We start from the raw sequence: 17,716 nt of genomic DNA on the forward strand, positions 1-17,716 counted from the left end.
GTCAGAATTGCTTGATGTAAACTCGCAATTATGAGATAAAAAGTCGCAATTATCTTTTAATATGTTTTATTCTGTGGCGGAAACAAGCTTCCATATCTACAAGACTCGAGATAACATAACACATTTAAAAGTGTTCTACAAATTTGAAGGACGTGCGATTCATCATCCGTCCACCAGAGGAGGACAACCAGCACAAGTTATTAAAGGAACAGTTCACCAATAAATCACAATTCTGTCACAATTAATTCACCCTCATCGTTTCAAGTTAATTTCATGTTTTTCTTATTTTTCTTGTTGTTGTTGTTTTTTTAAAGTCAAATGGGTTTCAAATGACGGGGTGAGATAATAATGACAATAATTGTGCAAAAGTATATATTTTAAATGTATTTATATAATTATGTGAGGTGAGGTTTGTACAATACAACACGCTGTATTGTATTAGTTTAAATGTAGCGAGGCACATTTGTGAATTTGTCAAATAAATGGGTAGTTGTGTGGGTTAAGGAAAGTCTCAAAATCCAAATGAATCAAATGAGATTGACTCAGAAAAGATGTCAATGAATGCACGCGTGTCACCTCATCCACAAACGCACATCTTCTTTGTTGCATGCGCAAATTATGATACACTAATACAAAAGAAAACATTTGTATTCACAAAAATGTCTCTATTTGTACAAATTACTACACATTCATTTAATTTAGAATTTTGCACACGCAAGTTGAAAGGCATTTGGTTGTAGATAGTAAAACATATCAGCAATATTTATAAAGTTCATAGATTATAGTGCTTGCACGTGTTAATCATTATGTTACTATATTCATCCCAAACCTATTTTAAAATACTTAAAAAATACATGCACTGCGTATATGCACTGTGGTTTACGATGGTGTTGCCTTTGTAATACACTAAATTTTCCTTCAATAAAGTATAGGCTATTAATTATATTCTATTCTTTTCTACTATATTCTAATCATTATATTCAGACTCCCTTTAATATCTATCTATCTATCTATCTATCTATCTATCTATCTATCTATCTATCTATCTATCTATCTATCTATCTATCTATCTATCTATCTATCTATCTATCTATCTATCTATCTATATATGCCTCGACGTTCAGTACTTGGTATACTGGATATTATTGTTGACATATTTGATAGTTTTACATACAGTATTGCATGTGCCAGCAATGATCATAATAAACATTCCACATGCCTGATTTAAAATGTCGATTTAAAAGAGAAAGAGAGATAAGATTTACATCAACAAAACGTGACACTGCCAAGGACAAACACTCAGCACTGTTGTCATGACAGCGTTCAAGTGAACGCAGTTATTTCTATATCGTGCTCGTGGGGAAGGGGGCGTGGCTGAGAGCGTAGTGGGCGTGAGCTGCGCCGTGGGGGCGTGTCCGGGCGCGCGCTGTGAGGATGTACATCGGCGTAGTTTCAACGGCGCATTTATCAAGCTAACGGCGCTCCGCTCGTGTCATATCCTGGGGAACCGATTTCCGTGGAAGCGTAGCGCACTCTTTGACAGTTCGGGTTTTATTAGTGTCTTTTCGGCGTTCATATCGACGCAGGTTGGCATCCTGGCACGGAACATGAACATGGCCGCGCTACTCCCCGAGGTTCGAGGACTTCAGAGCGACGAGGTACAATAATTCAGCTGTTATATCATGTGACGTGTTATATCAGTCATAAAAAATCTGTTATATTGCATAAACATCACCCCTGTCTACAGCTCTTATGCCATATGGTCTCTGTGGGATCCTGTGCGTCTCTGAGATGAAGTTCTGCTCCACTTTGTTTTATGATAGTACGACGTGTTGTTTGTTTACTTAACGACACAAAACTGACATATAACCATGTTTGGGAAAGGATGTGCTTGATTTGCTGATAAAGATCACTTTATTTCATTTCTATTGTAGTCTTGTGACTCTCAAGTGTCACTCTTGCGCAATATCTACTGTACACTTGTGAGGGCTCGCATGACGCCATACCCATCGCATGACGTCACATGTTTATTATATAGCATATTTTTGATCACATGTGGCACTTATAATTTTATTATATTTATTGTTCATTGCTCTTTTATGGGGTGGTTGCTGTCGTTTAAAAAAAAAACTTTTTCGGATATAATCATTGCACAGACGTCATCATAACTGCATTTTGATAGCTTTTTTTGTTACTTTTGAGGATATGCATATATTATATGTAGGCTATACAGTACACGTCAAAAGTTTGGAAACATTACTATTTTTTAATGTTTTTGAAAGAAGTTTCTTCTGCTCATCAAGCCTGCATCTATTTGATCAAAAATACAGAAAAAAAATGTAATGCAAAAATGTACATTGTAATAAAAAAAAAAAAAATGAAGCGATTTTATTTAAAAATAGAAACCTTTTGTAACAACAATATACACTACTGGTCAGTAATTTTTTTCTTTCTTTTTTTTTTAAATAATCAATACTTTTATTCAGCAAGGATGTGTTAAATTGATAAAAAAAAAGTGATAGTAAAGAAGATTTATATTATTAGAAATATATTTTTTTTAATTTTGAATAAATGCAGTTCTTTTTAACCTTTTTCATCAAATATATTAGGCAGCAGAACTGTCTCCAACACTCATAATAAATCAGAATATTAGAATGATTTCTGAAGGATCATGTGATAGACTGGAGTAATGATGCTGAAAATTCAGCTTTGCATCACAGAAATAAATTATTTTATAAAGTATATTCAAATAGAAAACCATTATTTTAAGTTGTAATAATATTTCACAATATTTTTTGATCAAATAAACACAGCCTTGATAAGCATTAGAGACCTATTTCAAAAATATAAAAAAATCGTAATGTTTCCAAACTTTTGACCGGTACTGTATGTATTTGTGTAAATTGACTATCTTTTCCTTCTAGGAAAATATACCAAAAATAATGATTTCATCTTGCGTTAATGCATTCTGGCCAATCAAATGTTCTCTGACAGAAGAATGTCCCTCCCACTTTTGGGTCAAAGTGGATCAAACTTCCTGTTTCTGTAGGAAATACATATTCTTAAACCTCTAGGCAGTTTCATTCTTGATGTTCATTGTCGTTTGTGTACCTTGAATATATATATTTTTTGCTTTCCTTCAGGATGAATCGCGAATCTTAAGGGTGAAAATCATTGCTGGAATTGGTTTGGCCAAGAAAGACATTCTGGGTGCCAGGTCAGTACAAATGACACTAGAACATATTAATGTTAATGATATGTCGGTCAGGCTGATTAAACAGCAGATACTTGACCATTTGAGACTTTTGGCATTAGAACTGCCTTTTTCAGAAATAAATATTGTGTAAAATGTGCTTATTTTCAACAATCTTGTGTATGTCTCATTTGCCATTGTATCATGTATAAACCTGGCTCTTTAAATATCACCCTTATATGTTGATGAGTAATTATAGTCTCTTCCTCTGCTTGAATGAGAGTTTGTGTTGTCTTTAAATGCTCAGTTCACTTGTTTTTCCCCATGATTTCACTCAACACTCACTCAGGGTCACGGTTTGGGTGCTTCGGCATAGTCTCAAGGTAGTGTACGGCACATTTTAAGGACACTTCGCTCGGATGAGTTGTTTGCTTTATACACCCGCTCCGCCGGCATCATGTTCTGTTCCCGTGTTCGCACGCCTTCAGTTTGTTATGAAAACACAAAATAGTTTATCCGTGTCTCATGATTCCCGGCCTCACAAGGGACAATCTGACACTCATACAGGCTTTATCAGTTCCTAAAAAGATGTTGTAGATATAGTTTTTTACAGCCTAATAATTGAATTGGATTCAGTAAATCTGGTTAATTTAAACACTCAGCTGAAACTTTCTTGAAAATAACAATGATCATACAGTACGTCATCAGCATGAAATTGACCCGATTTACTTTCTTAACGCACATTTCTGGCCTTATCATGCTCGTTTTGTCACATTCAGCTTCATTCTGCTATTCAAAAAGCCTACTTTCATCATCAATCTATTCCCAAAAGTGTAAAATCACGTCCCGTCCTACTTTTTTTTTTGCTTTTTTTTTTCTCCTGAACAAAAAAGTGATATGGGTTACAGTTGCGGTTTCATTTGGACTCTTAATGATTATTTAGTTTAATATTTATCCATTTGCCAATTTATTTGATTAGGTTTGCTTTGTAATACAATGCAAGCTCAGTATTTTGCCAAGAAAAGTTATTTACGAGCCACCACATGCTGAAGAATTCATATTATGCATAGCTTGCAATGCACCGCATGCTGATGGACCCGGTCCCGGACCCACAGTACAGTAGATGGCAGTGTTAGCAGCCGTCCTGGCCGTCCTTGAGGACTCGAACAGATCGGCCCTGCTCACTTTGACCTAAATAACACAGCTCTAGGTATGCAATCGATATCTGTGCTGAGCGATATCATCTCTCCTTCACTGTAACACTCGCTTGGAAAAGGCCAGATATTCAATGAAAACCTTCATCGACTCAAATGAACAGTTGAGAGATTGTATCTCGCTTCCTCCTGATGTTGCATGTGGGTTAAGACGATGAATGACACGATCCCAAACTTATGAATCTGAACTAGACTGGTCTGAGAGAATCGTTCTAGACTGCATGGATGAATCCTGACTTGTAATGGTTAGTAAAGATAGATCCCAGTATCACATGACTAAAGATCCTGCAAATAACAATGGACCGTGACCGCATTACTAAAATATTCAGTAACACTTCCTGTATGACTCAAAGATGGGAAATCTTTTTTTCCATGTTGTGTGCTTATGTAATATCAGTCTGTTTTCCTTTTCATCCGCAGTGATCCGTACACAAGAATCTCGCTCTATGACCCGGTCAACGGAGAAATCACCAGTCTACAGACCAAAACCATTAAAAAGGTATGATTGTGTACAGAGTCAGACTCTCTAACTGCAGAAGTCATCTTTTTGTCAAGAGATGTTGAACAAGATTTCTCAATCTTTCTGTTCTTGTCTTTATTTTTTAGACATTGGATCCGAAGTGGAATGAAGAATTCTTCTTTAGAGTAAGTGAACGGGTGTTTACAGAGATCATGTCAGCTGGCAATGAGTTGAAAAATTAAAGAAAGAAAAAATATATATACAACAATTACTTAAAAATGAAAATATAAACTAAAATATTGTTAACCTGTATGTCATGTGACCATTAACTCTCATCAAAGAACTGACAAAGAACATGCAATCTGTTGTTAAATTATTGGAATATTAACTTAAAGGTTTGGGAATTCCTGGCCTTTAAAAAAAATGTCCTTATCAATACTTAAATATAAAAAAAATTATTAAAATAAAAAATAATATAATAATAAATGTGTGTGTGTGTGTGTGTATGTGTATATATATATATATATATATATATATATATATATACATATATAAGTGCCATCTGAAATTTTCTTCTAGTATGATCATTTTTATCAAGTTTGTTCATTTAAGTTCAATAATTTCACTTAAATGGCAATGAAAATTACCTATGAATTGTCATTTAGGTGAAATTACTGAACTTAAATATACAAGGTTTATAAAAATTATTCTAGAAGAAAATTTCAGATGGCACTTAGAGGCTTTTGCATCTGAACTCTTTATATATATATATATATATATATATATATATATATATATATATATATATATATATATATATATATAATTTTAATTTAAAACTACATTTGTAAAATCATACTACCTCAAAAAAATTACAAAAAAACATTTAGTCTAGACAGGACAACAAAACAACAAAGAGGTGTTCACACTACACTTCTCGTTCCATTGACTTCCATTCAAACGCATACGAATGCTGGAGACCGAAAACTTCTGCGCATTCCAAATTCAGGTTTGTTGACCTCTGACCTGCAAATTCGTATCACGTGAAGACGTGTGAACAGTTGACCAAAGTGCTAAACAATGTCAGGATACACACAAATAAACAAAACAAAAAAAAAAAACAATAGGAGATCAATAAGTCATGGCGCGAAAGTTGAGTAGATTGATTTATTATTATTTGTTATATGTTGAGTTTATGTTTATTAAAGTGAAGCCGCAGAATGTGTCGTCAAATCACTTCCATTGCAGCGTCCATAGAAATGTCTCATGCTCAAAGTCTATTGTGACCGCGGCATTATTCATCACTATCATGAATGAATACTGTGTGTGATTCCAGTAATGTGTGTTCTGGTGAAATAATATTGAACAGTTGCAGTCGTTGTGTTTGGTAATAATAGAACACGTAATAGAATATGGGCTGCTCATATTTCAGCATTAAGAGCCTGTTTAAAAGCTCAAGTTTTTTATAAAACCATTTTTGCATTTTATATTAATGGACCATAATGGAGTAATGGAGCAAAAAAAAAAACAACAAGTGACAATGCTTCAGTCAAATATATGCAATTCATGCAAAGTTTAAAAATACCATAGCAGCCAACCAAAGCTTTTCACGATTACATGCACATCAATACGCTAATAACTACCAAAACTCAGTTTATTGAAATAACTCGATTTACCGGTTCACATGCAAATCAATAACCCGGCAATGCAAATAAAGCAGGTTAACAAGACTGTATTAAAAAAACAGGTTATTGCCTGTTGGTGACGTCGAAATGTAAGCGTCCATGTATTACACTCAGAGTACTCTATTTCTTATGTGAGTTGTGATGTTAAATAGAGCATTAAAACCCCCAGAGTATTTCAAAATGTCTTGCACAGACTCATTCTCCTCTCGGATCTGAAGTTTCTGTGGCTGAACCGCTTGTCCTTTGGCTGCGCGAGATGAGAACACTTTTTTTTATATTTCTTTGGTCAAGAAAAAGACAGGGTTTGCGGTATATTTCTCCTCGCTTACCGCGAAACACTCACTGTGGCTCGATATACGCTTATGTCTACCGTATAAGGATGCTTTTCTGTCACATATCACACACACACACACACACACACACTTCAATAAGCCGACAGAACACAGGCTGAGGTGTTTACATGGGCAAAAATCTAGCTCTGTCGATCTGTTTATTCTCAAGCTGTTTATGATCTTACACTGATAAAGGAACTGATAAACTCGTTTCCATGACCACACCTGTTGTCAGCTTATTAAGCATAACCAGTTTAAGAACATGCATGTAAACGCTCTCATTGTCTTCCGGAAATGTAAAAATCTGTTTTTTTTCCCCCGTTTTTTTTTTGTGCTGGAAACACGTGTATATATAACAGCTTATATTCTGTGACGTTCCTGCTGAGTGTGTTTGTCTCGACTCTTGACAGTGTTTATTCTAACTGGGAAATACAGTCTAGCTCTTAAATCTCTGACCTTCACATTTCTTTATAGGGGATGACTAGTCTGGGGCATAGATAAAACTCAAACCGGCCAGCGCAATGGTTTATTTTGAGCCAAATAAAACTTAAAGGGGTGGTTGATTATGATTTCACTTTTCTAACTTTAGTTAGTGTGTAATGTTGCAGTTTGAGTATAAACAACATCTGTAAAGTTACAATGCTCAAAGTTCAAATCGAAGGGATATATTTGCTTTTAAGAAATCACTTTTTAAGGACTACAACAAACGGCTGGTAGAGACCAGTGATGCGCAGGTTGATCCAAAATGCCTGCGGTCACCCGCGGTTACGAGTCATCCAAAAATATTTTTAATGATATTCGGGTCGCGGACGGTCGGGTCAAATTTTAAAGGAGTGTCTTGCAACATGTTATCTACTACTAACATGTAGGCTACAAGTTCAAAAGTTTTTATAAAAAGATAAACCTCGCATATTTCAGCCTTTAAATCATTTTTATAAAAAGATTGAGTCAAAAAAGATAAATTTATGTTGAGCGTTATTAACTTTTGAATAAATGCTGACGCGGGACAAAATGCCCGATTTCCCAACACGTTGAACTGAGCAATGCCACTGTACCATTTTAATAGGCTACTTTTAAACGCATATAGCTCAGTAATGTCAGTTGTATGTTTTTTCTGAGAGGGGGCGGGATTTTTGTTGGGAAAGTCGGGGGAGAGCCCCCCGAACCCCTAGTTCCTTCATCAGTGACATCACTAACCCTAAAATTTACATAAACCCCGCCCCGGAACGCGATTTATAGATTATCAAGACAGAATATGCTAATCAATGACTAGAAGATAACTACACATCAGCTACATAAATTCATCAACTAACCATTCAGAAATGTCCTGTTGCTTCTACATGTTGTCACTTCTTCTTGAGTCTCTCCATCTTTGTCTGAATCTGGTTTGAACATAAAAGCCTAAAAGTTTTTGAAATTTTCAGTGCATGTCTGTGTGAGTGCAAGCTGTTGAAGCTCCGCCCCCTGTGCCGGGAGCAGCAGCTCATTTGCATTTAAAGTAACAGACACAAAACGGTGTATTTTTGCTCACCCTCAAAAAGTGACAACTTTAACATGCTATATAAAAATATCTGTGGGGTATTTTGAGCTAACACTTTACATACACACTCTAGGGGACATCAGAGACTTATTTTACATCTTGTGAAAAGGGCATTATACCACCGCTTTAATGTGTTCGGCTGATAGGCTCATATCTTCCTTTTCTCTAATATGTGAAAAATTACTATCAGGCCATGAGCAGATTCTTATTCCAGAATATGTGATGAATGTGCAAACAGATTTTTTTCCTCTGAATGCTCCTACTTGAAGAATCACCCTTAAATAAAAAAAAAAAAACAGCCTGTTTGGGCATGTAAAGAGATAGGTGCAATCACATGTTTTGGGGTCAGAGGTCAGGGTTGAGTTACGGGGTGCGTTTAAGATGAGGGGTGCCGCTTACATTCTGTCCACTTTCCCTGCTGTTAAGTGACGAGCTGTGACGCATTTACTCACGCGTTGTGCATATCTCTCCCCCATAGACATCGCTCGTTTACTCAGAAACACAGATGCTGGTGCAATACAGTGGCAACATCAATATAAGGCTCTTCGGAAACTAGAACCCATTTCAAGACGTTATGAAGACACATCAATAATTTATATGAGGCATATTGAGCACTCATATATGCTTAGAAAAGTAGTTATTTTAGCATGATTTGAGATGTTCCCAAGAGAATCTTGAGCTTCAAGTGAAAAATGAGTCACATGAGCATTGCAATGCTTTTTTTTTTTTATCAGCGACCTACTGTAGGAATTGTGCAGATTCTGAAGTGTTATTCATTTTACATACCTATACTTTGTTTTAAAATGTTTAGAATTCTAAAACCCCTCTTTGTTTTAAAAATATTAGGTCTTAAAAGGAGCACAAAAATGCACTAATCCTTGATTTGCAGTGTGGTTTCGGACTTTTGGACCTTTCTGTGTGTTTGTGTAAAATATCCTGTCTATTTCTTTGCATGCAAAAATGACCTGCGGTACCTGATATTTAGTGCATGAGTCATAACTATAATGATCTAGACAGTGGCATAAAAGATTCTGACCTTTTGCGATACTGACCACTGGCCCAAATACCAACAGGGGAATTTGTGAAATGCTAAATGATACCAACCGAGCTTACAGACACACTGTTATGAGTCACTGGCCATTTACAGGCCTAAAGTCAAGGGATATGAATGGAAGATGAACTCAGTTTGCATGTAATGAGACATGCAAAAATAAATTCTGTATATTAGTCCATAAATTAAAGGGATATTTCACCTCTGGAAAGATGAATGTGTATTTAAATTGGGTCATTTATGTAGTAGAAATGTGAAATTATTTTAGAAGTTGGTGCCTTAAAAAGCCAGAAAATGTATTTTTGGCTCACGTGGATGAAAGACAACAACTCCCAGAATGCACTTGCTTCGCTGCCCTACGAGGACACTCCCAAGCCACGCCCACCGGTTACAGAGAGCAGTGTCGGAAGAAATTATACAGCTAGGCTACTAGTGACTCGAAACTGAAAAGACGGCGTTTTATCGTGAGATCCCCCTATGGGCGGGTTGAAGACATGCGGGACGAGCTCCTCCTACTGGCTGGAGTCTCTCGCCTCTGGACAAAAAAAGCCTCCGATGACGCTAATGACGATTTTTGCATCATCTGAGGTTTTTTTCCAGACACACAATCCAGAAATCTCTCGTCTCAGGGGGACATGAGGGAGGGAAGCACGGTCACTCCAAAATACTACCGGGTTTCTACTAATACAAGTTTAATGCTAATCGGTGAAGTATCCTTTTAACAGTAGTCTGTATATTGATTTTTTTATTGATTATTTTATCTCCCACAGGTGCATCCCAGGAAACATCGTCTGCTGCTGGAGGTGTTTGATGAAAATCGTTTGGTATGTACATGAGTGCATTGATTTACTGTGATCAAAAATGTGTTTGAGAAGTTTCTGCACTACTGTTTAAAAGTTTGGGGGTTGGTGTACAGTAAAAAGTAAAATAAAATAGTAATATTGTGAAATATTACAATTTAAAATGGCTGTTTTCTATGTGAATAGATTTTAAACTGTAATTTATTCCTGTGATCAAAACAGCATCATTACTCCAGTCTTCAGTGTCACATGATCCTTCAGAAATTCTAATTTGATGATTTAATGCTCAAGAAACATTTCTGATTATTATCAGTGTTGTAACCAGTTGTGCTGCTTAAATTCTTGTGAAAACCATGATACATTTTCTTTGATTATTTGAAATAGAAATATTTTGTAACATTGTAAATGCCTTTACAGTCACTTTTGTTCAATTTAATGCATCCTTGCGGAATAAAAGTATTAATGAATTTTTATAAAAATCATTCCAAGCCCAAACTTTTAAACATTAGTGTAGTAGATGAGTGAATTCGACGTTTAAATTAAGTTTCCATTAATACATTCTATGTCTATGTTTTGCTATTGAATTAGCAAGTAAATTGTTAAAAGGTGCTGTGTATAATTTCCGCGCCAATTGGCATTGTTGAGTTGTGTGATATAGAAATATTGGCATTAATTTGAGGCAGGACTATGTGTTTTGGTGTACAATGGCAGACGTGTTAGTTTGGTAATGAGACCATTCACACTTCAGCAGTCTCAAATGTATTGGTCATGTTAGTGTTGGGTTCAGGTCTGTTAAATCAGCAGTGTCAGTGTGTAATGAATGAACAAGGATGCCTTTTTGCAAGTAGCCACCATAAAGCTCAGGTATGGGAACTGAAATGTACCTTTGGGTGTTGTAAATGTGAAAAGTAACTGCTTTAAAGCACATAAAAGTCAATGAGGCATGAGCGGTGTTAGGGGGGTTTCTCTGTCACATGCTGACGGCGTCCTTACTGAATAACGAGGAAGGTTAAACAAACTCTTGCATAAAGGACCCAGTGTTCAAGTAAGAACAGTGACTCCTGATAAGACTGTAAACTGCAGTCGTCTTCCTGTATGTGACAGGTAAACCCAGTTACTGGGTGTAAGAGAAACTGGTATGCCATTGCTAGAATGTGTTCATTGGCATGAACCAAGCATGCACGCTATTTCCATCTCATGAGGAATGTGTTAGCTTACAGAAAGGATTGACATTTTGACAGTAGATGTTTAATTCATGATCAGTCTCACAATTTGAAATGCATGCAATTGCCTCTATTCTTTGTTTTATAAATTCCAAATCCTAAAGCTTCCATGAGCACAAAATTCAATGTAATGCATAAAATTTAATTCACGTTGTAAGCAGGACGATTTCCCATACTAGTCCTGAAACTCCGATTACCCCCGGTGCAATTGCCCCTGATTGATGAGATGGCTTTTCCCTGACAGAAGCATGCTCTTAAATGGCTGCAACAGCGGGTGTCAGATGACACATGATGTTACAGTGGCACATGTCTATATGTGAGCTGGCACAACAAGCTCAGGTCTTGATTTTTGGAGGCACATTTCCTTCTGCTAGTTTTGAACTTGTAGATTAAGCTGTCATGCGTGGTTAGAAGTGCAGAAATGAGTGAAATGCTTGAGCTTGGCGGTTTCAGCAACTCATCCCACCTGGCATATATCACCCGACGGCTCAGAAAGCTTAAAAAAAATACGCCAAAACTCGTTCCTCTTTATTTCCTGTAACTCTATCCTGGTGGGGTAAAAATATTAGCTGGGGTGCAGCTTTACAAGAAACTCTAGACACTGGGCTGCGACTTCTGTAAAAAGGAGGTGGCAGAGACGAGGTTGGCTAGAACAGGGACGAGCTGTTCCACCTCCATCCTGGCATGCACGCAGATTGTTTTTTTTTTTTTGCACTGGGGTTGACCAGTTGTGGGAGGGAGGGCACCCGTGACTGAATCAGTCCTTGCGAAACTACAGAAGGCACAGCTGAGGCTTTCTAGAGGTCTGGCATAGAGGGGTTTCTGGAGCAGTTGCCTCAGTAAAGCTCTGCCCGTTATCCTTCACAGAACTAGATCTGTAGATGCAAACAGTCCTTTATTATGCGTTTGATCTGTCATGCCAGCGTCTGAGGAGCTTCGAGAGGAATGCCGCCTGCCACTGCTGCTATTTTGGCTTTGTGGAGCCGCTAATGGTTGCAATCGCAGCACGGGACCAGAAGCAGTTGCTTTTTGCTGCTCGTTTTTTATTTGCTAGTTTCGGGTTCCTTCATTCCACTGGACTACGGCATGGCACGACACCTCCGACTGCATTTTGCTTCACGTAGAAGCAACACCGATCCGCTTTCTGAAACGTGCAGCAGTCAGGCTGAGGATAGTGTGCGTATCTCCGGCAGCGAAGGCCTGGCGCAGAGTTCCCTCCACATGAAGCTGACTCCAGGACAGCTGGCTCTAGCTCTGCCACCCTTGTCGCCAGAATACGGTAATTTACAACGGCACGCCACCCTGTTTATCCCCAAGGTGAACGGGAGCAGAAAAAGCACGCTTCAGATCTCCTTACAGCCCTGCAAGCAGAGTGGAGATGCGGATGCTGGGGAAGACGGAGAAAAGGATGCAAACGGGGATCCGAGTTCATGTTGCAGTAGCACAACAAGCGACGCCGGTTATTGCAGCAGCAACAGCATATTCGAAGCGGATCTCCCAGATCGCAAGCCGATTTCTCGGCGGAAGGCGAGGGCTCCGTTACGGCGCTGCTCGTCTTTGGTTATTTTCCCACGGAGCCCGTGCACAACGCCGCCCGCCTCGCCCGTTAGTCCGGTTGCGTCTCCAATGATTCCTCCACTGCCTCCATCAGCACGAGGTTCCTTTCAAACCTCTCATCAGATGCAGCTGTCCAGCATTGATGCATCTCACGATGACATGCAAGCGTCCAAGGGATCCATCGCCACTGCAGTTAATGGTCTACGGCTGTCTAAAAACAGTACGTCAGCCGAGCACAGAGACGCCAAACCCATCGTGCATTTCAGCGTGCCACCGGAACAGCCGCCAGGACCAGAGCGGACGGAAAGACACTCCAGCGTTTTATTGCACTTCGCGAACCAGAGACCGCTTCCCTCAGGGAAAGTAAGTTCGGCCAAAACTAAGGTTAACATTGACTGTTCCAAACCTCTCGAGGGCCCACAAACAGACGACGTCCCGGAGCCTCAGAAAGCGAAGCTTTTCCGTAGCACCTCGGCTTGCATGCTCCCAAGCGGAAGACCGTCGGCATCGGAAAGAAGACACAACACTTTTCCGACTGGCTGTAATTCGTATCAGTCTTCAAAAAAAGGATCTCGTCCCATCCTTCACAGGAGTATTTCTTTGGAGTTGCCCTGTGCGAACGCCGAGATATCTTGTCACGTTTCAAATGCTGCAGACTTGCACTCAGAGAACGGCCCTCCGCATGTACACATCCACGTATCTCACGGCACGGGTGCAAGAAAATCAAACACCCCACAGGACGTCGGCATAAACGACAAAACGTATCATGTTCCGACCTGCACAGAGAGAAGTGATACCGTAAGCCTTCCCGTCTATTAGCAAGTGAAAACTGAGAATGTTTGCTTTTATCTTGCACATAAGGGTGTGATTTTACCCTCTTAAACACGTAAAGGTAAAGTGTAAACAATGTTTTGCTTTCAAATGGAGTAGATTTCTGAAGACATGATTTGTTGGATTTGTGGAGTCGATTGTTTTCAACGAGGAAGTGATTTGCAGGAATGTTTGTCATTGAATAGGGGTTTGAACATCTGTGGATTGAACATTGCACAATGATTGAGCAAACACACACCGTAACTAAAGTTCCCTTCCCATGATCTTGCATGTAAACCTTTCCTTGTAAAGTTTAAATATATGCAGAAACATAATAGAAAATGTTTCAACATGTGATAGTGAAATTCCCAAATTAGTTACAGTCCATTTATATTATATAAATATTTGGTTACACTTTATTTGAAGGTGTCACTGTTACAGAGTAATTATGTATTTAAGTACTGAGTAATAATAATTAACAGCATGTACTTACTATAGGGTTAGGGTAGGATTAGAGTTTGGTTGAGGGTTAGTTGCATATATATATATATATATATATACATAAACCACATTGATGCACACCTCTCTCAGTCTTTATCTGCAAACCTGCGGGAGCTAATTTCAGCTTTTTGCATTTTATTTTGATTATTAATTTGCACAATTATGTGCAACATATGCAAACTTTAAACAGTGTTAATTGGCAATGTGCTGCTAATGCATTTAGGCAGGCTGGCTTATAAACAAGCACTTAAAACATGTGCTTGCACAGCACATTTTACAGGCTTTTCCAGTTTTTATTAATTTGTTAACACTCTCTGAGTGATGATCACTGTATGTATTTACCTCTGGGATAATTATAGACAGTGGTCCCCAAGCCTCCCCCCAGCCCTACATCTATAAATATAGCCTTGAAAATATTCTGCTTGACTCCAGTTAGTCTGGTTGAGGACCATGCTGGATTCAACATGATATGCAGGAGCTGCACATGGCTGTCTGTCAGCTGTTGGGTCAAAGGTCAGCTGATGGGGGGGGGGGGGGGGTGAGTGTCAGTGAGTTGTGATGTGATTCCTTAACGATAACATGTCCGCTGCCCAGCGGGTGCCCGCTTAGCTGTGGTATGTTTTCAGAGCGTCAGGTGTCTCGCTCGCAACACTTATTTCATTTACACTCACTCTTTTTTTGTCTGTGATTTTACAGTGTGTTAGAAACAGGTCACACAGGCAATTAACAGCGCTGTTACCTTTACTGCTGCGGCTCTCTTATGTAATCTAATCTAAATTCAAGGCTCTAATTTCAGTGTGCTGTTTGTTTATGTATCTGATTTGATGTTCAGGGCTGTTGGACACTCGCTCACATGTTTAGAAAGTACTTGGGAAAATGGCAGCAACAACAAGACAATAGAATAGCATTCAGATCCATTGCACTAGAGTAGGTTATTGTGAAACTTGCATAGCAAAATCATGCTTCGCTATACTTGTTATCACTTCTCCACAGAATCTGAGCTGGTGCTCGGCCAGGGGATTTGGGAATCTTAACGTAATTTGATCCAGTATGTTTTTTATTATGAGATGCTTTTGATTTAACAGCCAGAAGGTATATATCATAGCAATCACATTTTTTACTTTTATATATATACATGTATATATAATAAATGTTTTATATATATATATATATATATATATATATATATATATATATGTATATATAAAAGTAAAAAATGTGATTGCTATGATATATACCTTGTCAGTAAAAAAAACATGACTAATAACAATTTCTCAGCATAATATACTGGATAACACATTTAAATACTTTTAATTTGCATTATTTTTTAACATTTTATTCACATCTTATTCTTGACTTTTCCAGGTCAAGAAATAAATTAAAATAAATTAACTTCTGTAATTACAGAATATATATATATATATATATATATATATATATATATATATATATTTTTTTTTATATATACTGACTAATGTTAATTTCTCAGCAATTTCTACTTGATTACGTTTAAATATATTTTAATTTGTACATGACTTTAAGATTTTATTTCCTTGAATTTTCCAGAAAGTCTCAATATGGAAAAACTAGAAGTAGCAAAAATAAATAATAATAATAATAATTAAAAGTAAAGTAATTAAATTGAGTTAGTTAAATAATATATATATATGTATATATATAAAAGTAAAAAATGTGATTGCTATGATGTATACCTTCTGTCAGTAAAAAAAAACATATACTGTATATATGGTTTTTTTACTGACTAATAACAATTTCTTAGCATAATCTACTGGATAACATATTTAAATACTTTTAATTTGCATTATTTTTTAACATTTTATTCACATCTTATTCTTGACTTTTCCAGGTCAAGAAATAAATTAAAATAAATTAACTTCTGTAATTACAAAATATATAAATATATTTTTTTTACTGACTAATGTTAATTTCTCAGCAATTTCTACTTGATTACGTTTAAATGTTTTTTAATTTGTACATGACTTTAAGATTTTATTTCCTTGAATTTTCCAGAAAGTCTCAATATGAAAAATTAGAAGTAGCAAAAATAAAAGAATACTTTTAATTATTATTATTATTATTATTAAAGTAATTAAATTGAGTTAGTTAAATAATTAACTTCTGTAATTCCAGAATATGTTATTATTATTATTATTTATTTTTTATACTGACTAATATTAATGACCAATTTCTACCTTATTCGGTTCTAAAAATTACAGTTTAAAATTTCCTCAGACATCCAGGTTTTCAATAACCAACCCCATTTTTGAGGTATCAAAATAAATACGATGTCATATCTTCATTTTTAGCTGTTTCAGCTCATTTTAAAGCCTTTTTAAAAAATAATCTTCTAAATCCTTTCAAGTCGTTTTATGGTCCCCTGGTTGAGAACCGCTGGTTTACATGAACAAGGAGGGAGGAAGTGGTTGTGCAACATGTTTCTGAGTGATGTGTTTTTCAGCAAACTAGACTGAATGTTTGTTGCTGTTCTGAAAACTGTTCTTGATGTGGACAGTCTCCCGCCTCAGGGCCTCTGGCATGCGAACGTTTCTGCTGTAAATGAGTCGAGCAGGTCCAGATCGGTAACTGGTTTTGGTCCGGTTCCTCTGTTTCCCGATCGAGGACACCGTCACAGCTTGTGCTCGACATTGGCAATGGTTAACACATGACTCTCTGACCTCTGACAAAGGTCAATGCATTCAGCGCACTTCTAAAGAGTTGTCAAACGTCTGTGTGTATGAGCGCCGGGGGGTTGCTAGTGCGTGAATGTGTGTGTGTGTGCTGAGTGTTGTGATTTTCCACAGCACATTGTGTGGTTGATTGGCTCTTATCAGTCAACAGGGCAGGCTTGTAATCTCCTCAGTGATGTCGTTCCTCCCGCAATGCTTGGAAACCTAATGGATTTCTGAAAATAATTAGATCTCGCTCTGTAACAGCTGTTTGAACGAGAGTTCGTACTTGTTCCTGGTCTTATTGTGCACGACTTGTCATCTTTCATCACAATGCAATTAGGCTGCCTTTCTAAAATGTATGTGAATAGCTGTGCAGTAATTGCACTATTGCAAGATCTCATTTTCACAAATTCATTATTGCAGCTTCAAATCAAAATTTATATTTTGGATGATTATGCTGATATTCGTTAATTCTTGGGTCGATTTAGGTGATGTGTGTGTGATATACTTGTGGGGTTGATATGGTATTTGCTGCACTTGTGTTGCAAGGTTTTCTTCTGTATACAGTTTCCAAAAAGCCACTGGATGGACATTAAAGTCTGTCCTTTTAGTTTACCTAAAAGATCTTCTGAAAGATTAGAAATGAGCATGAACTTTGTT

The 17,716-nt window shown here is 37.3% G+C and overlaps 1 protein-coding gene across 2 annotated transcripts in view; it reads left to right on the forward strand.

Moving 5' to 3' along the window:
• The first annotated feature begins 1,382 nt into the window (after positions 1-1,382).
• nedd4a (NEDD4 E3 ubiquitin protein ligase a) overlaps positions 1,383-17,716 on the forward strand; it is a 48,936-nt gene continuing 32,602 nt past the window's right edge. Inside the window, exons 1-5 of one of the 2 annotated variants that reach the window (XM_081372717.1) lie at positions 1,383-1,658; positions 3,144-3,217; positions 4,828-4,906; positions 5,014-5,052; positions 10,246-10,299. In XM_081372717.1, coding sequence (XP_081228843.1) covers positions 1,608-1,658; positions 3,144-3,217; positions 4,828-4,906; positions 5,014-5,052; positions 10,246-10,299 — 297 coding nt within the window. In that variant the 5' untranslated portion in view covers positions 1,383-1,607. Of the gene's footprint in view, positions 1,659-3,143; positions 3,218-4,827; positions 4,907-5,013; positions 5,053-10,245; positions 10,300-12,248; positions 13,854-17,716 lie in introns of those variants that run through there. The other variant, XM_081372716.1, reaches the window with a different exon arrangement.

The sequence above is a fragment of the Scardinius erythrophthalmus genome, assembly GCF_964197995.2.
Source record: "Scardinius erythrophthalmus genome assembly, chromosome: 8".
NCBI lineage: Eukaryota > Metazoa > Chordata > Actinopteri > Cypriniformes > Leuciscidae > Scardinius > Scardinius erythrophthalmus.